The 26,163-nt window shown below is 40.7% G+C and overlaps 2 protein-coding genes across 10 annotated transcripts; one reads left to right on the top strand and one right to left on the bottom strand.

Moving 5' to 3' along the window:
- Positions 1-1,048: 1,048 nt before the first annotated feature.
- LOC118403177 lies at positions 1,049-25,862 on the bottom strand. Of its 9 annotated transcripts, XR_004829611.1 has the most exons (7): positions 24,025-24,829; positions 14,252-14,434; positions 13,483-13,595; positions 5,442-5,521; positions 2,633-2,852; positions 2,168-2,229; positions 1,049-1,716 (listed from the first exon to the last, which is right to left on the bottom strand). XR_004829611.1 is itself a non-coding variant. In XM_035801732.1 (4 exons), exons 3-4 carry the CDS (start codon positions 14,413-14,415, stop codon positions 6,911-6,913), a joined length of 6,849 nt encoding a protein of 2,282 aa, XP_035657625.1. In that variant the 5' UTR covers positions 14,416-14,434; positions 24,025-24,098; positions 25,414-25,850; the 3' UTR covers positions 5,809-6,910. The 9 variants fall into 9 exon arrangements, 3 of the variants coding, with proteins under 3 accessions (XP_035657625.1, XP_035657624.1, XP_035657626.1); XR_004829614.1 differs by lacking the exons at positions 5,442-5,521; positions 13,483-13,595; positions 14,252-14,434 and adding an exon at positions 25,414-25,862 and having other exon boundaries at positions 24,025-24,098; XR_004829613.1 differs by lacking the exons at positions 5,442-5,521; positions 13,483-13,595; positions 14,252-14,434 and having other exon boundaries at positions 24,025-24,098; positions 24,578-24,829.
- On the top strand, positions 17,720-21,326 carry LOC118403178 (RGG repeats nuclear RNA binding protein A-like). The gene is made up of 7 exons (XM_035801734.1): positions 17,720-18,020; positions 18,265-18,301; positions 19,100-19,207; positions 19,439-19,468; positions 19,678-19,710; positions 19,898-19,948; positions 20,129-21,326. The coding sequence occupies exons 1-7, from the start codon at positions 17,990-17,992 to the stop codon at positions 20,250-20,252; spliced, it is 414 nt and encodes a 137-aa protein (XP_035657627.1). The 5' UTR covers positions 17,720-17,989; the 3' UTR covers positions 20,253-21,326.
- Positions 25,863-26,163: the final 301 nt, after the last annotated feature.

Below are 26,163 nucleotides of genomic sequence, written 5' to 3'. Positions count from 1 at the left end.
TGATGTCTCGTGGCAACGGTACAGGCCCGATAAAAAAGCCCGAATGAAAAAAAGCCATAGCCTAACCTCTGCTTGGAGAGTGTGGTCAACAGTTATAAGTAAACACCTGCAGACGGCACAAGTCAGTGCACACGGCCCGTTCCTACATGTACCTGGTTCCCACACGTAACCCAAACCTCTCAAACGGCTTTTACCAGTCCTTCTGTACCCTAATAACATATAATTACACAATAAACGTCCCTCTTTCTTCATCACTCAATTTTCTGCAATGATTACGCAATTTTAACCATATTGACGAATGGGCACTCTCGGTTGACCTGTGACCTGTAATTGCGTAATTGGTGAGGGGGGATGTGTTGGGATTATTCTCTGAGTTTGACATTGATGCGGCTTTCACACGCTCGTACTGGGTGGAAGCTTTGGATCAAACCGAACAAAGCGTTACAGTGTTACTTACCCGATAGTGATCTTGAAATCTGCTGTTGTTTAATAATTACGAGATTAAAATATACATCAATATTTCATATGACCACCCCACCCCATGGTAGGTAGGACGTAGGAGTATGCTTCATGTGGTTTTGATAGCTGTTTTGATGTTACATTACACTGTACTGTACTGTACAGTTGTATGGTAACTTGTACCTACCTAATCCTAGAGCTTCGAATTCGCTCCCTTTGGTGAGGCTGACGAACTTCCACCAGTCCTTCATATGTACAGTCGTACAGTGTTAGTTATATGGATGTATCGTTTGAGCATACTTTTGAAAACATATGAAACTAGAAAGGTAATATTTGCAAGCAAATACATAATGTTACCTTCACATGTTGTAGCCTAGCATTTTTACTTTCTTCAGAAGAGATAAGTTTGAAATGCTTTGCCTTTGCTCATATTGCTGTAATGGAGTCTTTAACAAACTACCACTGATAGAGTCACATTAACTTAAGATCTGAATGTTCTAAGCAAAAATGAAGTTTAAAAAAATTATTTACTGAACATGCACTCTTACCATCTATGTAATTAAGAGGAATGATGAAAGCGAAAGTCATGTACACTTTGAATGCTTTAATAAAGAAAGATTTTCAGTCTTGTCTGACAATCTTAGTATTTTTTTGTGAATACAAAAGTACATGGACAAATTGTAAATGCAAAAATACATGTATAGAAAAATGGAAATACCAGAATACATATACAAAACTCGAAAAACAATGAATGATGCAAGCTAAAATACATTTTGAATCTTCAACAGTAAAAAACAAGAAACTTTACAATTGCTTTAGAATTTGCAAAGCTGCTTTTCAATTGTGTTGCAATATACATGTTTCGTTGCAATATACATGTTTCGTTTATAATCTGCTGTGTCCTGTGGCTGGGCTGGAACCTGGCGGCAGAATTAGCTGATGGCGGGTTCGTACGCAGGTTGGACAGGTACAGCTCGTTCTTCAGGATGGAGTCTGCTCCAATGTATGAATGAAATAGTAATCCATGGTGAAATTTTTTCATTCTGTTCATTGTCATTGGGCTCATGTTGCCGTACATGTCGGGCTGGTGGTAGGCGTTCATGCCAATGTCCTGCCCGACCACGCTGCCGTCCTTGCTGCTGCAGGAAGAGTTGGGCGCCCGCCTGCATGCACGTGCTGCTGTTGACGGGATATGACGCCGTCTGTTCTGACGGGGATGTCCGCAGTGGAAGAGTTCATCATCTTTGCTGCATCCACCTTCAGAGAAAACATGGACAATGACAAAACCTTAATACTTCGTTTATGGAAACTTACTTTGACTATAGCGATAGCCACATATAATGTGTATATTAAACATCTTAATTTGATGTTCAAAATATGAATCTCAAAACTTCTTCATGGTTCCAATTATTGTCACTCAAGAATACATTCATAGTGCCCAACAAAAGTGAAAGTAGAGTTGCATTCCAGAAGCTAACTTCAGGTATAATTATGATGCAATCCCGCTCAACCTTGCCGTTCCCTCCCAGCATGTACCCTGATGATGTGAAGACTATTGCCCAGCTGATTTCAGCCTACTCCCAGGTGATCAAAAGAAGGGCGAGCAGTATCCTTTCTCAGCTTTAAAGGTTCTGACATGTCTACACAATAATTAGGATGTACATGTACGTATATCTTGCATCTATTTCGACCTGTGTGGCCCACGTACCAAGATCTGCTGGACGACCCTCAGACAGGTACTGGTCCATGGTTTGATCTGGTTCCAATAAACTGCAAAGATCATGATGTAGTCAGGCAGCATATGATTGAATACATGTCAACAATGTCTGAAGATCTTTGCAGAGCAGAAACATTCAGATTAAAATCAAACATTGATGAGAAGAAAGACACATTACCAACACAATACATTTCCTCCTAATGTCCTAACCTAAAAATAAAATTGTACCGAAAAAAATATGCATGCACTCATACGTGCTATCTCACACAGTCCTTCAGATTTGGCCTTGAGATCGGGGGTTGAAAGAAGGGGTTAGGTGACAAGAAAGGTAAAGTGAGGGAAAGATCTGAGAGCCTTAAATTACTGTGAAAATAAACTTTATCATTTGCATTAGATAATATAGAATTGTACCCCCCCCCCAAAAAAAAATACACTATACACTACATAATGACTCACCCTATCCAGAGGAGTGATGAACATGTTTGGTTCAAGGTTGGACAGGTACAGCTCGTTCTTCAGGATGGAGTCTGCTCCAATGTATGAATGAAATAGTGTCCATGGTGAAATTTTTTTCATTCTGTTCATTGTCATTGATTTAGATAGAATCTGCTGTGTCCTGTGGCTGGGCTGGAACCATGTCTGTCTGCTTCTCTTCCCTCACTAGAAGGGGTCCCACCTACAGGACCAAAACAGGCGAGTAAAAATTCAAAGCAGAGCAGAAACATTCAGATTAAAATCAAACATTGATCAGAAGAAAGACACATTACCAACACAATACATTTCCTCCTAATGTCCTAACCTAAAAATAAAATTGTACCGAAAAAAATATGCATACACTCATACGTGCTATCTCACACAGTCCTTCAGATTTGGCCTTGAGATCGGGGGTTGAAAGAAGGGGTTAGGTGACAAGAAAGGTAAAGTGAGGGAAAGATCTGAGAGCCTTAAATTACTGTGAAAATAAATTTTATCTTTTGCATTAGATACTATAGAATTGTACCCCCCAAAAAAATTATGCATGCACTCACACACTGTCTCACTGCGGCAAATATGAACTTGACAATGATCAGAATGAAAAATTCCACCATGGATAACTATTGCATTCATACGTTGGAAGGTTAAGCGGCAAATATGAAGTTGACAATGAACAGAATGAAAAATTCTACCATGGATAGCTATTTCATTCATACATTGGATGGTTAAGCGGCAAATATGAAGTTGACAATGAACAGATTGAAAAATTCCACCATGGATAGCTATTTCATTCATACATTGGATGGTTAAGCGGCAAATATGAAGTTGACAATGAACAGAATTAAAAATTCCACCATGGATAGCTATTTCATTCATACATTGGAAGGTTAAGCGGCAAATATGAAGTTGACAATGAACAGAATGAAAAATTCTACCATGGATAGCTATTTCATTCATACATTGGATGGTTAAGCGGCAAATATGAAGTTGACAATGAACAGATTGAAAAATTCCACCATGGATAGCTATTTCATTCATACATTGGATGGTTAAGCGGCAAATATGAAGTTGACAATGAACAGAATTAAAAATTCCACCATGGATAGCTATTTCATTCATACATTGGATGGTTAAGCGGCAAATATGAAGTTGACAATGAACAGATTGAAAAATTCCACCATGGATAGCTATTTTATTCATACATTGGATGGTTAAGCGGCAAATATGAAGTTGACAATGAACAGAATTAAAAATTCCACCATGGATAGCTATTTCATTCATACATTGGATGGTTAAGCGGCAAATATGAAGTTGACAATGAACAGAATGAAAAATTCCACCATGGATAACTATTTCATTCATACATTGGATGGTTAAGCAGCAAGAAAGGTATGGCGAGGAGAGGAAAAGATCATATCCTTAAATCAAATTTTATCATTATTACAAAATGCACTCTTTCAAATTTAACGAGATGTATGATCCACAGAAGGGATACATCAAGGACGACAAGACTGTGCTGCAGTAGGGGTGCGTACCGGTACAGAAAATTCAGGTACAGGTACGATCTACAATGGTCCAGACCTGAACCTAATGGTAAATGGGCAATACGCAATTTCAAGAAAAGAATGAAAAGAGCTTTGGTGGGTTACCGTAAAGAGCAAGAAAGATATGGCAAGGGGAGGGAAAGATCAGATCTTAAAATAAATTACTAGGAAAATAAATTTTATCACTATATATGCACTCTTTCAAATTCAATGATTCAAGAAATTCATACATTGGATGGAGGGTTAGGTAACAAGAAAGGTAAAGTGAGGGAAAGATCTGACAGCCTTGAATTACTGTGAAAATAAATTTTATCTTTTGCATTAGCTACTATAGAATTGTACCCCCCAAAAAATTATGCATGCACTCACACACTGTCTCACTGCGGCAAATATGAACTTGACATGTATGCAACAGGCAATACAATTCATTGAGCATGTGATATACACAAATATAAATATACAAGTGATTTACAGGCGTTCATTATTTCCTAAACCGTACATAAAGCAGAGGTCATATATAGTAAGGCTGCAGTAAGGTTCTTATAAAGGAAAGTATATGTACATAACGTAAACATATACATATTTGATCCAAGTGAATGTGTGTTCATTCGTTTCAAACTGCCGACGTTTTTACCCTTTTTCTTACATTCTGAGACAGTCCCGAAGATTGCCCACCTTACTTACTTACTTAGACGTAACACTCAGGGTTGGCTCTTTGACCCTGAGCGCCCTTACTTACTTAGACGTAGCACCTAGGGTTGGTTAGGGGTGGGTATCGGTACAAAACCGTTTTCTTATTGGACTGGTCCTGAAAAACCGGACCTGGAAAAAATGATGCATGCACTCACACATACTGTCTCACACAGTCACTCAGTGGTAGGTGCGAATCCTCTGTCCATAAAGAGGAGTAGCAGACACATAAACGACATTCTGATGCCAAGAAACACAAAGGGCTACAATAACAGGAAGTGCTAAATACACGAAGACACGCTCTTTAAAATTTCCTATGATCTGCAGTTCAAAGATAGAAGGAGATTGACATTTAATATGTGTCCCTGATTAAACAGCATGTGGAGCCTAAAGGAGATTGCAGAGAAGACAAAGGATGTAGAAGATTAGGGCCTTCTCAACTCAGTCTCAAGGTTGCCATCAATCATCATCAGGAATAACTCAATAATTGGTAAAATTTCAAAATCAAGTCAGCATTTTGTTTATTTCTCCCACAAGCCCACTCTCTTGTTCCTCACCTGGTCTTTCACCATCATCTCTTCCTGCCTGTCCAGCTCCATCCTCCTATTAGACACTCTCCCTCTGGAACAATGGAAGACTTGACAAGAGAAAGAAGAAAAAAAGAAACATTACCAACACAATATATTTCACACAAAACTTTGGTATTGATGAAATATAAATATTATGACCGTAAGAAGAAAACTAAACATGATTACATTTGTAAAGATACATTACAAATACAGAACATATATAAAGATATGTAAAAAAATATATAAAATGATTAAATAAGAAATTTTGAAAAATGCCTGAAGGTATTTGGAAAAACGCCGGAAGGCATTTGCCAACTCCACGGTGTTCTTCAAGCAGAAGAATGGTCTCCTAAAGGAAAAGAAAAAAAAAATTAGGTTATTGCCAAATGTGACTGCCTATTGATATTTTTGTGCATCCCATTTACATTTTTTCTTATTTTCCTCCTCTTCTCCAATTACAGAGAAAAGTTCTACTTCCTTTCTCATTTCCTTTCTTCTTCTTCCTTCCTTTGTTAGCTTGTAACACCAGGAACCCCCTTACCAACACCAAACCCCAATGGTTGGTAAAGGGGGTTCCTGTTTTACCAGGAGCCCCCTTACCCACCAATGAGGTAAGAGGTTGGCAAGGGCGGAGCGGGTAAGAGTCCATGACTTCAGTACCCCTCCCCCTCGCATACCCTGTTTGTTCAACAATGAGGTCGACCAATCAGAGTATGCAAGGCCAGAGCTGGCGATGATTTCTGATACCAGGAACCCCCTTACCAACACCAAACCCCAATAGTTGGTAAAGGGGGTTCCTGTTTTACCAGGAGCCCCCTTACCCACCAATGAGGTAAGAGGTTGGCAAGGGCGGAGCGGGTAAGAGTCCATGACTTCAGTACCCCTCCCCCTCGCATACCCTGTTTGTTCAACAATGAGGTCGACCAATCAGAGTATGCAAGGCCAGAGCTGGCGATGATTTCTGATACCAGGAACCCCCGTACCAATTCAAACCCCAATGGTTGGTAAAGGGGGTTCCTGTTTTACCAGGAGCCCCCTTACCCACCAATGAGATGAGTCGTTGGTAAGGGCGGAGCGGGTAAGAGTCCACGACTTCATTACCCCTCTCTCTCGCATCCCCTGTTTGTTCAGCTTTGATCAAACAGGGTTACCAAGACCAGAGCTGGTGATGATTACCAGGAACCCCCTTACCAACATCAAACCCCAATGATAGGTAAAGGGGGTTCCTGTTTTACCAGGAGCCCCCTTACCCACCAATGAGGTAAGAGGTTGGCAAGGGCGGAGCGGGTAAGAGTCCACGACTTCATTACCCCTCCCCCTCACATACCATGTTTGGTCAACAATGAGGTCGACCAATCAGACTATGCAAGGCCAGAGCTGGTGTATATAATGATACACAACATCACAAAGGAAGGAATTTTTCTAATCCAATGCCTTTTTCATGGCTTATTGCAGCATCACCGATACAGCGTACAATACACAGCATCATGGTAACTGTAAAATGTCTGTATGACCCCACAGCTTACATTTGATGATGGTGGTGCAATGTAAACATGGTCAATAAGAGTTCCTTTCATGGTTGTAGGATCTTCCACCAACTGTTCGAAATTGTTTGTCTCAAAGAACTTCTGTATCTTTTTGTTGTCTTCACCTGATAACAAATTCTCATTAAAGTCCCCAAGAAAGATTGTAGTTGTTCGCTTCACTGTGGCCAACAAGTACTGCATCAATTTCTCTACATTGACTATGAATGCGTCTTTTTTCACACTAGGTGGCCTGTAAACAGGTACAATGAGAATCTCTATGTCCTCAACAGACATTAGCATAACCACACATTCCAGGCTAATGTCATCTGGAATGGGTATTTCATAACAGCTGTATCCATTACGGACATAAACTGCCACTCCTCCATGTGGTGAACTTCTAGTCATAGACTCTTCCTCACAAACATGTGTTCTGTCTTTGCGAAACACATCAAAGTTTTCTAGCTGCACCTTAGAATCCTGCACATCTTCCGATAACCATGTCTCGGTCAAGCATATGATATCAGCTTTGAGCAGACAGGTAGACTTTAGACTTTCAAAGTTACTTACTAGATTTTCGGTATTGTGATGGACAATTTTCAGGACCCTATTACTTTCAGACCTGTCATCGGCATTTTTGAACGGGTCAGATCTAAACTGCAAGTGCATCATCTCTTTGACTGCATTCTCTACATGCTCATCACAGTAGATGGACTCCTGCTTATAGTCTGTGATGTGGAGACCACCTATGGAAGATACCCTGCTTAATGCCACATATGCCATACCTGATGCAAACACATTTTTCATGGAGACGACCGCTTCAGGAACGGTCATACCCTGTACCTTGTGTGTCGTACAAGCCCAGGCCAGCTTCAATGGAATTTGTCGACGTGTAACTTTACTTGACCTTTTCAAGGTGCTATCGACCTGACATACTGGCACCGAGTTGACAGGTATCTCTGAGTTGGGAGCAGAACTCTTTTGCCTTTCATTTGCACCTACCCTTGGGTTGTCAAATAGCACATAAACCGTTGCAACATCACTCTCATGATCTTCCCCACCTTTCACACCAGTCACCATTCCAAATGCACCATTCACTAAACCATCTTCAACGTTGACATTGCGGCAAAGCATGACCCGTGCACCGACTCCGACACGGACCATGTCGGGTAGGTCGTCACTCTCTCCTCTAGCTAGATCCCTTCTTTTCATTGACCCTGTGCACGGATCTTTGACAAAATCGCAAGCCTCGTATTGTCTAATCTGTGAACACCGGAGCTTCAACATTCTATCATTATGCTGTGCAACAGAATCATTTGTGGTGAAAATGTGAAGCACGTCTTTTGGATAGTCATCAGATGCAAAATCTAGAGAGAGCACCCTTGAAGACAGAGTTTTGTCATCTTCATCAGAAAGTCGTTCTTTCTTTTTCTTTACCCTAAGCCTATTCAAAAGCTCTGCAAATGCAGCATCATCCTTCTGCCTCATGATCTCATTTAACTGAACTACTTCAAAATGGGGATTCCAGAGGTCAACAATCACGGTATCTTTCCCCTTGCAGAGACCGTGAGCCCGAACCGGGGGAATTTGGTTCATGTCGCCCACTGCCAATATGCTCACATTTCCAAACTTTATGTCCGGGTGCACTTGTCTCAGTTGGCCCAATCTGCCGTGAATGTGGTAAAGTAGCTTTCTATCGACCATCGAAACTTCATCTATGACCACAATTCTTAGACTTTGGTACTGTGCACGCACTGCATTCAGCGTTTTTTCTGACAGGGGCTGATACGTATTTGACATGCGTGCAATGTGAAATGCATGGTGAACAGTACTCCCATCGATGTTAAATGCCGCCGTTCCTGTGGGCGCTGTAAGTAGGACAGAGATATTGTCAGGGTTCTCTTGTGTCTCCTTAAGTATTTTAGTAGCCTCATAATATATGCACTTGATAAGATGGCTCTTTCCGGTCCCTGCGCCACCCGTTACAAAAATATGAAAAGGATCTGGTCGCATTCCCTGAGCAGTTTCCATACACCACTTCCTCACAAAATAGAAAACATCTTGTTGGATGGGGTTGAGCGACTGCAGTAAGGGAAGAGCAGTTTTCTTTTTCATCTGCAATTGGCACCTTTCTAGGGTGAAGCCTTGTTCTTTTGACTTGTCCGAAGTTGCAAGATCTGGAATGTCATCAATAACATCCTCATCATCAAAAACCCTAACTTTTTCTTGCAAGTCTTGACACTCAGATCTGTCCTGCTCCGGGACAGGAAATATTTTAGCCCAGGCATCATCTAGATCACCGCTGGTGTTTTCAACTTCTTTGCGCGCCTCATCAATCTGGTCGCGGTTTCTCTCGAATTGACACCTGTTATTCTCAACAATATCCCTGACCTTCAAGACACCTGTTCTATCAGACAATGAAACAGAGCCATTCAAGTAGAAATCTTCATACTTTGCAAACTGTTCTGGTTTTAACTGCGCGTCAGAGTAGTGCGGCAAGTACAACTTTAGTAATGTCAAGTAGTGTGACTCTGGTTCTTTCTCCTTATTAAACTTAGCAAAGCGGATGATAGCGGGCTGCGATCTGGTGCGCTTTTGTACCGACCCTAAATTATCATTTAGAACATGCTCCTTGGTGCCTCGAGATGTTTGTTCAGCATCTTCTTCCTTGCCTGAAAATGAAACCACACGATACTCAGAAACAAACGTTGCGGCACACATTGTTTGGAAGGGTTCTTTCTGTGGTCTCGCCTTGTATCGGTCCATAATGCTTGTCATCCAGATGCTTTCTCCTTCACCAATGTTTTGGATCGCTGCCAGGGGTTTAGAAAGGCGACAAGCTTTCTCATCTGTCGGTATGAAAGTGACTTCTCTGGAACAATCTTTTAGCTTCAGGCTACAGGCTCGATACACTGCCTCCTGGGCACTTACTTCCCTATGATGAAGGTAGGCACTGCCTACTTTCCTCATTTCTTTAACTATATCCTCATTGCCCTCCCTCGCCTCTTTCTGGGCCTGTTTAAGTAGGTTTCCCATTTCCCTTTCCGCTTTGTTAATGTACGATACAATGTACCTAACACAACTGTAAGCATCGCAGATGTATTGGATATCCATGTTTCCATTCCACGCACGGAGCAGATGTGGGTTAAAATTGTTCACATACATGTCTTTCGGATCTCGCTGGAGAACCACCTGTTTTCTGGTTGAAATCAAGTTGAAAGCATCACAGAATTGCGCAGTGGTGAGCTTCGCCTCTTTCAGAATTTGATCAGTGGAGCACTTCTCTGGTTCTGTGTTCTTGTCCAACACGTCCCAGAACTTTTTAAGGATCACTTCGGCTTGCTTCTTTCTTCCAGGAAGAGACGCCATTTCTGCTTCGGTCAGGTCCTTCAGTGCCACGGGGCCACACAGAAATGTCTGCTTCACAGGAGGTTTAGGGAATCCAAACCTACAGACCTTGCCACCTTTCTTGCATGACGCCGTATGCCCTTTTCGGTGTGTTTGAACCTGACTAACTATGTCGAATAACTCTTTATCTGTCTCTGGGTTAGGTAGCTGACTGCACACATACTTGTCCACAAAGGAGCAGATCTCCTCTTCAGTATTTTCATTTAATTTTGGCGCATCTTTCACCCAAAGCAAAAGGTGAATATGTGGGCTACCGCGCGATTGAAATTCTGTCCGCACGAAAAAATCTATCACTTCCCCAATCGGTTGAGACGGAGATTTAATGAGATGTTTGAAAAGCAGCTTAACTCGGTGATCGAACATGCGAGCGGCTGTGACAGGATTACTCTTCAAAATGTCACAACGCTCTTCCCACGACAACTCACTTACTGGTACTGTGCCATGATCTTGTCGAATAGCCTCTAACACTTCTGGCCATCGCAAATCTGCGGCAGAAAAGCTAGCAAACCATGTAGGGATTCCCAGCTGTCTTATCATCGCATACAATTCATTTAGCGTCTTTTCCCAGAACTGCGGCGTACCCCTGACTGGCTGAAGGAAGCGATAGCCTACATCTGACTTTAGAATGGACTGTAAGTCCTCTCTGTTAGACAACATTTGGGCCCCTATGTCACGCCCGTCACTTGTGATCGGTGCACTTTTTCGCAACGATATAGACATGTTTGACTGTATGAAATTCAACTCTGTTACATATTGTGCGAAGAAGATGTAGCTGGTGTCTCTCGCAAACCGTGTGTCTGCACTCATAAGGCGAGCCTTGAAGTACTGACTGGCAGTTATGCGTATCTCGCGATCATCATTGAAAGAATACTTCCCCATTGGAAACTGAACTGGGAAAGACATTGCTTCTCCACCAACTTCCTTAAAGACAGAAACTGGCCTATTACCTTCTCCTGGGGCCACACACAGTATGTTTTCATCATAGTAATCTAGGAAGTCTTGTCCTACATCACATGGCTGTAAACATGAGTCGTGAGGTATTCCCCTCAAAAGATCGTCTTCATTCAGAGCGGCTTCTTCTTGAAGTTCTTCTCGATCTGTTACTTCTTCATCATTGATCTGTCGAAGGATGTTGTCCATCTCCTCGTCTTCCATACCAGTTTCAGTAGCAGGTGGCTGGATAAGCCCCCCTTCTTCTTCATTCCACGGCAGAACCCAATTGCTGTCGATAGACACACCACTGTAATGTTCATTATTTTCTACAAGATATTGCAGGGCAGCATCAACCTTGAATGGACTTATTTGTCTGTACAAATAAAAACCATTGTACTGTAATCGTCTCTTCAATTTAACTCGGACAAACTGAGCCTCTGAAGGCATTCTCGGAAGAACCTGATGAGTCTTACTTACATCTGCTGGTACACATACTACAGGACCATGAACTCCTTTTTGGCCACCTTTTGGCAGAGCCGCTACCTTCATGAATGGTATTCTAGGAGCTATCAACTGTGACTCAAGCGTATTGAGACATTTCAATACGGGGGGTATTGCTGGAAGACTCATCTTGTTAATTTGGGCCTGGGGGGGTATGTTTCTCTTCTTCAAGTGATTTTTGCAGGTGTGGCATATCCATTCCTTACCACGTGTCTCAAGCTTAGGACAAGGCTCTGCAGTGCACTCGCTGTCACATTTATGAACATACTCACCTGTCAGGCAGACAAGAACTGAAGGATGGAAGTTCAACTTAGATCGATTACACTCCACGACTTGTGTCTTAAAATTTATCTTATAACACACAGTACATGGATATTGTAGTCTTTCTGTACACGCTTTTTGAAATCTTATAACAGCTTTGTCCACATTTGTGGAATTAAGTTTTTTACTTCTACTATGCTGCACCTGCACTATTTTTCCTTCTCTAAGTTCTGAATCAGTTTGATACTTTTCTCTCTCATGTTCAACTTTTGCCTTCCTGTAGTTGTCATCATTGTGATACTTTGCCTGTGCTTCTGCAACTTTCGCCTTCCTGTAGTTGTCATCATTGTGATACTTTGCCTGTGCTTCTGCAACTTTTGCCTTCCTGTAGTTGTCATCATTGTGATACTTTGCCTGTGCTTCTGCAACTTTCGCCTTCCTGTAGTTGTCATCATTGTGATACTTTGCCTGTGCTTCTGCAACTTTCGCCTTCCTGTAGTTGTCATCATTGTGATACTTTGCCTGTGCTTCTGCAACTTTTGCCTTCCTGTAGTTGTCATCATTGTGATACTTTCCCTGTGCTTCTGCAACTTTCGCCTTCCTGTAGTTGTCATCATTGCGATACTTTGCCTGTGCTTCTGCAACTTTCGCCTCCCTGTAGTTGTCATCATTGTGATACCTTGCCTGTGCTTCTGCAACTTTCTCTTTCTTGTGCCTGTCATCAGTATGATACCTGGTCTGTTGTTGGCTAAGTTGCCTCTTTCTGTGGACCTCATGGACATAACAATCTGCCTTTCTCTTGCGTTCTGAAGCACGGAACTTTTCTGCCTTATTAGCTGTAATTTTTTGCATGTGCCGATAGTGCTGATACCGTGACAAACTCCTAGATTGCTCTAAGCTCATTACATCTGTGACAACATCATAATGATTCTGATTAGTATTTTGGAGATAAATCATACCATGGCCATACCCACCATCTGACAAATAAGTGTCTTGTCTTACGGTTCCTGTAGGAGAAAATTTCATCCATTTCCACCCCTCCCTTGTACCACAATAAGTATAGACAAAGATAGGTCTTCTAAGCAATGAAGCCATGCAGTGGATCTCTGCATCGGTTGCCCATGTGCCTTCAAGACTCATTTCAGATGACACTAAGTAACCAGACATGGACAGTCCTTCGGGAAGGAAAAGCCTGCAAAACTCATCTGGTAATGTCTGCATGTATGCAACTAAACGTGACCTTAGCGCGCCATGGCATTCCTCGATTCCAAACACTGCGTATGAGATTGCTTTGAAAAAACAGTCTCCACGCCCCCCAATACTTTTTACAGTCAGTGGACACTCTAGGGGTACACCATTTTGTCCAGGCGTATGCCACATTGCAACAGGAATGTGTAACTGACCTGACAATGTCCATTGGTCAATCTGCGTCAAAGGGCGAAAGACAAACCCTCCACCAGCATGTGCTCCGGTCTCATGTACATCCGGTGACCGTTGCCTTTCCTTTGATACCTTCCTAGAATTGGAAACATAATATTGTAACAGCAGTGGTCACAATGCTCTCGTGTACACTGCTAACGATAGGTCTGCAAGTTTTATTGTAGCAATATCCATACAGGCAGGACTTCTTTAGCATGGTACATTATGTACTAATTAAAATGGATGTTTAACATGAACACAGATGATACAGTAGTCAAACTTTCACAAGAAGACCACCCAGAGGACTTAGGTCTATTTTGTAGCTGTCAGATGGTGTTATCTTGACTCTCAGCATGACAGAGACACATGTGAATGGTCTCCAAGTTGTACTGAACCCCACACTGCAACTAATCATGTACATTCAGATTCTGATAGTGGTAATCATGTTCAAAGTAGTCTACCATGACAAAGCTGATTTCTGACGTTTAAGGACTTGACAATATTTACCAGGGAGGGGAGACTGCTCTGGTGCACTGGGGGGAGGGCCATGGAAACATTTTTTGGCCTGGGGGGGAGGGCCATTGAAAAATTCTTGGGGCAGGGGGAGGTCCATCAAAAAAATATGTGAACCAGTGAGAGAGTATTTGAAATTATTTTTTTACTGCACCCGCTTTGAATCTTGCCAAGCTCTCTCCCCCAGACCACCAACCAACCCCCCCCACACACCATGGTAAATATTGTCAAGTCTCTTACCCTTGCTTAGGTCCCGGATTTTGTTCAATATCTCCCGAAAGGAAAAGTACTAGTTGTGCAATTGTCGCCCACACCAGCAAACACGATGCTTCCGCCCAAAAGCGAAGGGAGGGTCCAGAGTAGCAGCCTATCCTTGCTCTGTACGTAGAAAGGTCGACCCCCATCCTGGTTGCCACCTATAGACTGAAGCAGGGAATATGAAGTACGTCAAAATGTGCAGACAAATTTCTATTTTGATACATTATGTCAGATAGCAATACTTTTTCTGTGAATAACCTTGTAAGTACATATGTATTTTAACATGTTCACCAGTCACCATAATTCATGTAAGCAAGACCCCATCTAATGTCATTATCTGACAAGCAATATGGATATTCATTGTGATGTTGTTGCTGCAAATGTAATGTACCATAAGATCTCTCATAAGAGGAATACGGCTGGAAATTACATAAGCTGTGCACTGATTGTGCATATGCTAGCACATTAGACATCATGTTTAAGTCTCCTCGGTACTTATAATGTGCACATAGAGTACGATGATCCTCGACAACACCAGTATGAACATCTACAAAGGTCTTATCGTGGTCTATGTCCTGAACATCAATGGTAAGGACATTCTCGTGCTCAAGGGCAAAGACAATGTCATCCATAATGGAAGGACACTGGGCCAGAAGAGCGGGCAGGAGGATATCAAGCTGCTGCCCCTCACCATCATGAATACACATATCACATTCACCCCTCACTTCGATGTCTGCTGACATAAAGCCACTCACAATACCATATATGCCATAATCATCATAATCTACTGTTAGGTCTCGACCTACATGGTAGATACTTTCATCATCATCATCATAGAAGATAGTTTTGTCATCTATGATATCTGTAAAGGGTAGTTGCCATGGTGTTGCAGAACCAGGCTTCTGATACAACCGCAAAATGGCTTTGGTTTGCCACTCCTTGTACATTGGAAGGGCATTTTGTTGAATCATCGGGGGTAGCTGACCTACAGCACCATTCTGACTGTGCAAGGTGGCCATGCAAGTGTGCTGTAACAAAGGACACCCAATCCACTGTTCGCCGTCCTGCAGATCTGAATCCATTTCGAACTTACGAGCCACGTAACCGCACCCTGAAAATAAGTAAACCTCGGTTCAGGACACCGGAAAAGGCAGCACTCAATCATGCCACATTAACCAATAGATATGTTGTGTCAAAAAGAATTTTAGATTAAAAAAAAAAGTCTGTACATGAATGATTTCTGGTACATTCTCTTTCTTTTAAGTTTGTACCTTTGGTGCAGAAGAAATCATTTCTTAATAATTATGTCACAAACAGTCAAATCAGCTCATCAAATGTATCTTGATGATCCTTTGTAAGTTGATAAATCTCATCCTCCCAAAGACAGGAATGGGTTCTTCCAGAACACCCCTGTCTATGCAAAATTGACTGATCTATGTGACCCATTTTCCAAATTCCAAGTGCAACCCATATACCAATTTCCAGATAAGTAGACTATTCCATGACACAGGAACCCAAAATCAACATTTTTGTTAAAACAAAAAAATCCCAAAGGTAAGCATTCTTAAGTGATGTACACCATAAATGTAAATGAAGTCCTGTGGGCGCATTCCATACACACCATAATATGACAATTCCTATTGAAATAATTCAGAACAAGAAACAAAACCACTGTAACGTTAAGTATAGACAATACAGTCAAACCTGTACTAGCGGCCACCTTTGCATACCGGCCACCTGGCCATAGTGGCCACTTTTTGTCAGTCCCTTGGATTCGTAATGATTAAGAAATAGGCTTAGCAGCCACCTGCCCAACACGATTTTTTTTACATTACAAAAACACTCTGAATAAATTGTTACAGATATAAAATAATATGAACTTCAGAATAATAGTATGGTGGATTTTATTCTTACATTTATTAAGAGATAAGTCTAAAAAAATGACAGGTTTTTCTTGTGACTGCCACATTAGCATAATGGTGGAATCTGACGTGTGAACGCGAGCGGGAACACACGGACGGCGAAGTATCAAAGAAATATGACGATACCGGTCTCTTCAGACAATATCAATTGTAACATTTAAAACTTTTGTTTTAGCTTTTGTTGTCTTTATTCATATAGTGTTACAACCATTGCAGTGCATGTACAGTACTGTATTTATATGTGAATAAAGATCAATTGGTACTAAAACCATGTGTAACTTATTTCTTGTGGTCAATCAATCAGCATTTCCTCTATAATAGCCACCTCTCTATAGTGGCCACCTCTCTATTGTGGCCAATATTGACCAGTCCCTTGAGTGGCCGATATAGACAGGTTTGACTGTACCAGCAAAGGGAACCGATAAGTTTTTTGGTATCTGAATTCTGCCAACCAAAACAACGACTCTCTTAAAATTATCTCTCCGTCACAATTTTTTGACTGCAAATTTTCCAATAGATCAAGTACAGTATAGACGATAAAACGCCCAAACTTCCAGGTAAATTCTCTATCAAAACACCAACCAACCAAACAAAAAAGTTACCGATACTATTCCATTTTTTTTCACCCGTAGTCAATGTGCCTGCAAGGAAAAAAAAAAAAGCACAGCGCTCATAATTTTCAAAAGCGCTAATTTTTAATAATAAAATCCGCTCGAAAATATCCGCAATGTTGATTTAACGCCAACTCATGCAGTAATGCAGATTACGTTCCGGTGACGTATTGTTGTCACGTCGCTTGACGATAAAGGGGAGCCAGTCTGGCTGATCTTGACTGTAAGAAATGACTAATCTTTACGAGCAACTATTCTCCTTCTGCCGCCATCTTGGTCACGTGACCAAAACAACCTACTACGTAAGCACTGCCGTCACGTCGCCTGGCAACCGACTGACGTCTTTATTGTCGTCCATTGATACTGCTAGAAAAAAGCCCCCCAAAGGCAAAACTCGTTGAAACAAACAAAAAACAACAACCAAAAAACAGAATCAACTGCCCACGATAGAAAACGATCAATCAGAAACTTCCTGGCGCGAACTGCCCACGATACAAAACAATCAATCTTCTCAAAAACTTCCTGGCGCGAAAATACGGCGACTTACCTGTGAAAAAGACGTTTCCTCGGTTGACTGGAAAACTGGAAGAGTTTGACAATACTTCACAACAAACCTTTCCTACAAGTATAGTAACGTTAACTACCAATGAATGTGAAAAAACGCTAAACCTTCCAGATTTCAAGCCGAGTAAAATATGTTTCGTGGATTACAACTCTTTTGAGTTGGACACAACAAAAGTGCAGCGAGATGTAACGTCGCTGACAGAGCAGAGAGAGAAAAACAGAGAAAGCGCGCGAAAACCAGCAGATCAGACGAGTCGAAACCCCCAGCAATACGGGGGTCAAAGCAAAAGTTATATCAATAAAAAAACATAGAGGTTTTGTGTTTTTCGCAAGTATCGATTGTATACACAAATGTATTACGATTCGCATACTTTTTGAAACAACTGTTATCACCTTTCGTGGATTTGCGATGACAATTTCAAGACATTTTGGACGTCTTACCTTCTGCTTATATGTGGACGAGGCCATTTGCATAGAGATGACGAAATATTGTCGTAAGCCAATCGGCCTTCTGATTTGGGGGAACACATGACCAGCTTCAGCCAATCAAAAATCTGGGCGTCAAATTCAATATATTCCCTTCGTCGTATAGATCTATAGGGGGTACCTCAAATTGACAAAGCATGGCAAAGCAATTGACGAGTAACTTCCAAGGTGAGTTCTTGCTGAGTTTTTGCATTGTAATCACGGTATTTTACTCACGGTATCAGCTTATTCAAACCATTAACTACACGACGCCAATTGCAAATTAATCCATGTAGTACTACTAGTAAGTGAAATGAAGACTCTGCAGTATATACGACAATGGTTTGCTATCGTCTTCCCTGAGTATTTCATGACATCGTTGACATTGATAAAGGTCAAATTTTAACGTTATTTGTTTCTGCCTGAGACACAGCACTATACGTCGACGAAGACAAAATACTAGCAGAAAGGTATGTATTAATGGTGTATTTATAAAGTTCTGTTTTTCTACATCTACATCCTTAAATTAGTGAATTACAACTCGTACTCCAAAGGTCATTCTAAGATATTTCCACATTAGGCCACAGCAAGTAAATGTTATTGATGATACAGTGTATCAGCTTATCGATTTTCGCCTGATTTCAGAAGAAAAAAAAATTGTGTTTCTTCTTCTGGGATGGTCAGATATACTCTCCAAGCAGAGGTTAGGCTCCGGTTGTTTTTTAACGTTTTTTTAGTCGTTTTTATCGGGCTTTCTATTTTTTTTATATCTTGCTGTGAAATGACAAAATAGAAAGCCCGATAAAAACGACTAAAAAACGTTAAAAAAAACAGCCGGACGGCGGAGCCTAACCTCCGCTTGGAGAGTAGGTCAGATAGACCAAAATGGGCTAACGTGTAGCAACCTAATATTTATACTTGTAGAAGTGATACTAGCCAGGTAGTCATGACTCTAGTTGCAGAAGTGAAACTTGTTGGATAGTTGTAAAAGAGCAACCAATATGGAAGCCACGAATGAGGTTGCCAGCTTGGCAAGTGATAACCAGTATGCCACACTGGTATCACTTTGACTACCCTAGTTGTTAGTTGTATTGCCATATTTTGTCACTTCAAATCTTTTTACAACATTTATGGTATATATTTTAAAAACTTAGCCATCTTGTTTTTTTACTCATCTTATTCTTTTGCACTATCTCATTATATTCTGCATAGGATGCCATCCATAAAATTTACATGCTTTATACAAGTGCTTATCCCATATGTTACAGTTCTGGTGAAGAGATGGACCACGAAGAGTCTGAAATTCAGAAGAAAGAGAAGAATGAGCCTGAAGTAAAAGAAGAGGAGAAGAAAGAACAAAAGAAAAGGAGCCTGGAGTAAGTTGATATTTCACATTATTAGGAATTGTTATCAATATCGCAATAATGCAATTTCTTGCATTATTGAAACATACACATCTACCACATGCCTTTCTGAGTAGAAATAAAGGCACAAAGACCGAAAGTAAGTATTGATTGATTTATCAGTACAATATGACATGATGTAGTAAATTATATAAGCATGCAATTAATGCATATATATATATTTCTTTCCAAACGTCATGGCAGAACTGACTGGCTGAAAGATGCAGCATATCCGTAAGTATTATATTATGTAATATTCTAAGATCCCAGGCATATTTAGTACACCTAAGACATCAATTTGACTTTTCATCGCATATCCATACTTTGCTTCCCGTGTTGGCCTCTGATAATGATGTCCTCGTCTGAACTGAACTGATCCATACTGCGTTTGTTTTTATGTGAACTATTAGCGCCATTGTAACTACATGATCAAAATTTTGCAGTGACCACAAGTACCAGAAGCAAGAAGAAGTGAAGTAAGTTGGTGTTTGACAGAAGTAACAAGGTTATAACAATAATCAAAATTCTTTTTTAGACTTAAGTCATTGTTGAAATATGATTTGGTTTGCTTCCATTGTCAATTTTGATTAGAATAGACATTTCACAACAGCTCACAAAATGTTCCTTGCTTTCTCTGATGTTTCCTATTCTGTGCTTTTACAGGCGCTGCTATCGCTGCCAGTCTACGCAGCACCTGATCAGAGACTGCGACAAGTAAGTCTAAATGCAACCATTCTCATTTCATTTTTATGTTATTCAATTATTTTCTATTAACACCAAATTGCATGCATATTTTTGCTGTGTAACATTTGCTAACTAATCAAGCAACTAATTACTAATATTAAGCTATTGTAGGTGAGTCCACTAACATGGACATCTCATTTTCTTTCACAGTCATCGTGGAGGTCGCGGAGGTCGCGGAGGTCGCGGTGGTCGTGGTCGTGGTGGGAGGGGGAGGGGATCAAAGATGGGGTCGGGGGAGGAGGGCAAGAGGGTGTTTCAGTTTTTCTTTAATTAAGTTCCTTTCTTTGTTCTAAACAAGTTGTACTACATTAGGTTTCTTTCTTTGTAATCAATCAGTGTGCAGTATTAGTTTGTTCCAGAAAATCATCGCTGTGTTGCCCTACACTACTGTACCTTCTATGACAAGTGTTGACTAAAAATGTATATTTTTGGCTTCTATGCCCTTGTATGTAAACCAAATGAACTGAAATTTGGTACAAAGGTAGATTAGACATATGACAACAGGACCCCATCAACACTTTCTTCAAAGTTTTACTACATTAGGTTCTTTTCTTCGTAATCAATCAGTGTGCAGTATTAGTTTGTTCCTGAACATCATCGCTGTAATGTACATGTTTCCGGCCTTGTTGCCCTACACTACTGTACCTTCTATGACAAGTGTTGACTAAAAATGTATATTTTTGGCTTCTATGCCCTTGTATGTAAACCAAATGAACTGAAATTTGGTACAAAGGTAGATTGGACATATGACAACAGGACCCCATCAACACTTTCTTCAAAGTTTTACTACATTAGGTTCTTTTCTTCGTAATCAATCAGTGTGCAGTATTAGTTTGTTCCTGAACATCATCGCTGTAATGTACATGTTTCCGGCCTTGTTGCCCTACACTACTGTACCTTCTATGACAAGTGTTGACTAAAAATGTATATTAACGTATGTAGTACAACTTGTTTAGAACTATGTAGTACCACTTGTTTATCTTGATCTTATGTAATTGGGAATAAAATGTCACAACACATTAAAAAGGCCTGTTTCTTTTTTTTTTAATCAATATAATTTATGGTAATAAAAGTTCAAGACTGACAAGAAAGAAAGAAAGTCACAAAGCACAATGAAGACTTGGGTATTGACAGTTAGCTACATGTTTAACTTACATATACTTGGTTTAACTTTTTTAGGTACAGGTGCAGGTCCGGACATGTACCTAAACCCCTGTACCTGTACCTGAAATTTGTTTAGGTACACAGCCCTAGTATCCAGGTTTAGATAAAGCCCTTTTTAACCAAACCCCAGGCAGGCAGGCACATTATCATCCATTCAGTAGACGTGGAGAAATCAGAAAGAGAATTAAACCCAGGGCTTTAGCCAGCGTCCGTTTTTCCGTCAATTGACGGAAATGTGCTGCGTCTGACGGAAAAATTTTAAAACCAATCCGTCAACCTTGACGGACAAAAATCCTTGGTGGAAGCTACAGGCGGCTTGGGGACGCTGTCCACGGCCGTAAAAGCCACACACTGTTTGTTTTGCTATTGTTATGATTGTTGACAATGTGTGTCGGCGCCCTTTCGCATACGATAATCTCATTAAAAACCCGTTTTTCAAGGTCTCAGTTCAGTCCTTCCAAGGAGCTTTTCGCGGTTTTCGCGACGATTGTAATTGGCTGACGGAAAAAAATTTCGAGCTGGCTAAAGCCCTGATTAAACCGTAATATCTTCTTTTATTTTCTTAAGTGCCAACACATATCCATTTCATTATTTGAAACACATTAATATTATCATCTGCATTGAAAAAGATCAGATGGCTTCTGTAACAGGAAAACTATATATAAGCCATATGTACATGTAGAAATTACATTATCAACAGTTTGACTCATGGCTTTACTAATATAACAGTCTACTACCCAGTGACTATGTTTGTTGGTTAGATTATTCCCATCCCTTTAGAATATCAACCTTACACATTTAACCTGCAAGTACAGTACAGACTTAGCTATTCTATATTTGAAGGGGAACAATATTTCACACACTATTTTATTCTTTTTTAGATCATACAAAATGTACATGGTATCATACAATACAATTGTTTATCTTAATTACTGATCATTTGTATGATCCCTATACCGCTACTGCAAATACCATGAACATAAAACCACTGCGAAAGTTTCTGTATTTACAGTATAAATGTGTTTGTATTTGATATGGATATATACATGTAGCATACAACACGGTGTATTCCATATCACCAGAGGTACAAGCCCAACCACGGGAAGGATCTCCCTGACTGTGATGTAGCTATTTATTATTGTCATACCCACCTGAGAAAACATGTTTCAATGCTAAATGCAAGTTAGAAGTTGAAGAAATGTTGTGTCCTCAAAGTCAAACAAAAAATAGTAACAACAGCAATTCTAGCATCTGAATCTCGTTTTCGAAATTTTACCACACCGCACTCGGCCCGTTCGAAATAGTATGATTTATTCGAAGGAAGCCGGTGTGATACAGAAATTATCACCATAACCTTTTCGCGGCCCAGGTATGACCATAGGCGGTAGGCCATTGAGTTTTTGTTGAAATCAGCATTTTTAGTTTGCTGTAATAAAAATCTGACTCCACCGAAAGATTCCCGAGAATTGTACACTTAATACACACACTGGGTACTCGGTCCACGGAAAGATTCCCGAGAATCATACACTTACACATACTGTGTACTCGTCCACGGAAAGATTCCTGAGAATCGTACACCTAGCGGTTACACAAACACGCTGTCGATTCCAAAGAATCACACATACGAACGCTTGCCGAAATCACCCAAAGTTTGCCAAACACCGACTTCCGAACGCTTTGGTGTTAAGATCAATAATGAATAGTTAGGAAACGCCGTTTCAAAATCCCTTGTTTTTGGCGAAATGCCGCAATGAAATAAAACACGTTGATACTACTTATTATCTAGGTGTTACTTACTAGCCATGTGAGATTACTTGGGACAAAACACCTGATAATAAAGAAGATATGCAGCATTTTGCAAAGTCCGATTTCCGGGGAACAGCATTACCAGCAGTACCATATCTGGCCGTTAGGGTCGCTGCTGCACAAGACGATTACATCATTGCTAGCCAATCAGACGCGAGACTCAGAAAAGTTCCCGCGAAAGTTTCAGTGAACCAAGTACGTCGCTTGTATGACTGTGTGTGATTTCCGGGATTCTTTCAGTGGACTGCGTACACGGTGTATGTTAGTGTTATGATTCTCGGAATTCTTTCAGTGAACAAGACACAGAGTGTGTTAGTGTATGATTCTCGGGAATATTTCAGTGGACTGCGAGTAACACTGTGTGTTTGGTAACGTTAGTCAGTGTATGATTCTCGTGAATCACTGTGGAACGAGTTCACACTGTTTGAGTACATAGAGTCTGATTTTAGTACGACAAAGTGCATATAATACTGATTTCAACAAATACTCTATGGCCTATCGCCTTTTGTCAAACCAGCCACGCTGAAAACTATTCTCACGTAAAAGCCGAGAAGTCCCAGATCCACCATAGAACTGTGGTTCTAAGTCACATTTCCTGCTGTCTCCCCTATTGGTAACGCTCTTTCCGGATAGTATTTCCTACCCAGTCACTTTTATGTAGTTAGAGAAGTTAGCCCCTTGGTGGTTCATCGGTTCGAGCAGGGCTTCACGAACGCGTTCGAGCCAACTGCGAAACTGTTCTACTCCTGTCGGCCTTTGCGCGAACAATCCCTGTGATCTAGAACGTCGCAGCAGACGGAGTTCGGCGTACACAGTGCGTCTTTCAACCACAGCATCTTGTTTATTATTTGATTCAATGGACACAGTACGGTAGTATGACAGTGTGTGTTGAGTGTATACGCAAAAATAAAGCAACAGCGATTTCGACAAAAAGTCGATGGCCTATCGCCCAGGTATGACATAAAATCAGTTATAACATTGTTAATCTGTAAGTCAATCCACCATTTTTTTCTGAACCATAACTGTAAAAACAGCATAGGCCCAAGCAAATAATGTTGTAAATTTTGCAAACTCACCTTTTGTGTAACACATGTCTTCAAGAACCAACAGCCAGTACTTGTAGTTATCAGGCTCTAGTGCTTTCTTCCAGCTGCAAATAATAACTCAAATGGCGGAATACATGGTCAGCAAACATGACATTTCCTTGCATTCCAAGATGTAAACAATCCTGGGCCAACATTGACCTGTTAATGCTATCACCATTGTTACAGTAAACAACACCACGCCGTTCACATAGAGCAGCTAATTGCTTATTCAATACGACTCGTCTGGCGTCCAAATCTCTACAATCTAATCTAGGTAGGATACTGGACATTACAACCAAACTTTCAGGAAATCTGGACTTGGCAATGGTAATGAGTCTGTCAAAGTCCCCAATGTCTTCTTGCAAAGATCTCATCAAACACAAATTATTTGTTCCCACGTGGGCAAACAGTAACGTTACAGGTACACCAACGTTGAGACGGCTGATATCTGCAGCTACGTCGTTAATTTTAGCACCACGATTCGCATGTAAGAAGAACGAAAAGGGGGGTGCGTCAAAAGCAGGCTGCTTATCTAAATACTTACATATAGAGTCTGAAAAAACGACAACTGTAGGCCGGCGTTCGCGAACCAGACGACTTCCTGGGCTATCTGCGCCGGCCATTTTATCCACTTTGTCGATGACACGGGCGTTTGGAAATTTATTTCTTAAATCACCAAATATAATATCCACCACACAAAACTTTTTGTAAAAATATTTCTACTTAAAGAGAAGATAAAAATAGGAAACAATCGTGACGTTTCCGGGGAATTTTTGCGAATAAGCAAGGAGGTTGTCAACGGCTGACAACAAAAATTTGAATCGGACATAACCATTAGTTTCTTCGCGGGAGACCGTCAGTCAATGACACATTCTAATTCAATAAACAGAGTCTCTTTTATTATTTATGTAAAGTTATTTTACATATCCTTTTGTATTGCTTGACAAATTAAAAACGTTTGGTTGAATACATAAATCAGAATAGTATTATTTACTCGATAAGTTTCAAAGCTCCTCCCACGGAAATGATTTCTTCCGGAATGAACCATTAGTTATGCTGGGGTGGTTAAAGTAAAAAGGGACATTGGTATTGCAAAGTTTATGCCTATATCTGTATCATATTTACCTAAAAGTTTATGTCTATATCTGCATCATATTTACCTACATCGAACTCCAAGTTTTCTTGTTAACATATAAGGGAATGTCAGTCAATCGCATTTACACCCCCCCGTTTCATCCAACTCGACGAATCTGTTCAAAGATAATGTGTTTGCCCAATCTCCTGTTGACAGAAGATCAGATTTCAGCACCTTGAATTCTTCGTACATGTACATTTCCATTTCCCACCCATATTATTTACCGAGTGGTTGCAAAAACTCACCTTTAGTCTGCAATGGTAAGTCTTCAGTGACGACACTTGAGGTTTCTACTTGATCTTGCGAAGGAAAAGACGTTGAGATGTCCATTTTCCCGCGACAAGTACGTCCAATCGGTGCTGGGGTCGACGATTCTCTGACTTTTCGCTTTTGTTGTCCTTGTCCAGAGCACGCAACCCAACTTCGACTTGGATTAAAAGTCGATAAAAGTCTTTATTGATAACCCCCGCTGTACGCGTTGAAATTGGTGCATTTTTCGTAGCCGTCAGGTCGTTGACCTCGTTTCGAACATGTGGAACGTGTGAGTTCCATATCTCCCGTCGTGGGTTCGACAAGCACCCGGGTCCTCGGAACATAGTTCCATTGTTCTATGGGGGCTCGAAAGTTCGATTTTGTGTTAAAATTGCCAGTTTTTTCACCCTTTTTTGCCCCATAAAATCATTTTTTTGTGTCTTTGGGGGACCAAATGACCGAGGTGCATTGTCTTATGTGCAGACCTACCAGCTTGCTGAATTACGAGATATTCCAAGGTCTAGTTTTGGAGATATTCATGTTTTTTATTTGTGCGGAAAAGAAGAAGAAGAAGAAGAAGAAGAAGAAGAAACAGAGCAAAAACAGTATGTACCTTCTGTGAAGGTAACATAATAAATCAAATCCTTGGGTCCTTTCATCGAATTTCCCTTCAATACTATTTTTCTCTGATCGGCGTTATACCCCCCTCACATTAGGCGCAATTCGATCGGACGACGAGTCTG

The sequence above is a fragment of the Branchiostoma floridae genome, chromosome 16, assembly GCF_000003815.2.
Source record: "Branchiostoma floridae strain S238N-H82 chromosome 16, Bfl_VNyyK, whole genome shotgun sequence".
NCBI lineage: Eukaryota > Metazoa > Chordata > Leptocardii > Amphioxiformes > Branchiostomatidae > Branchiostoma > Branchiostoma floridae.
The sequence above is the reverse complement of the archived record's forward strand: the minus strand, read 5'-3'. Positions and strand labels throughout refer to the sequence as shown.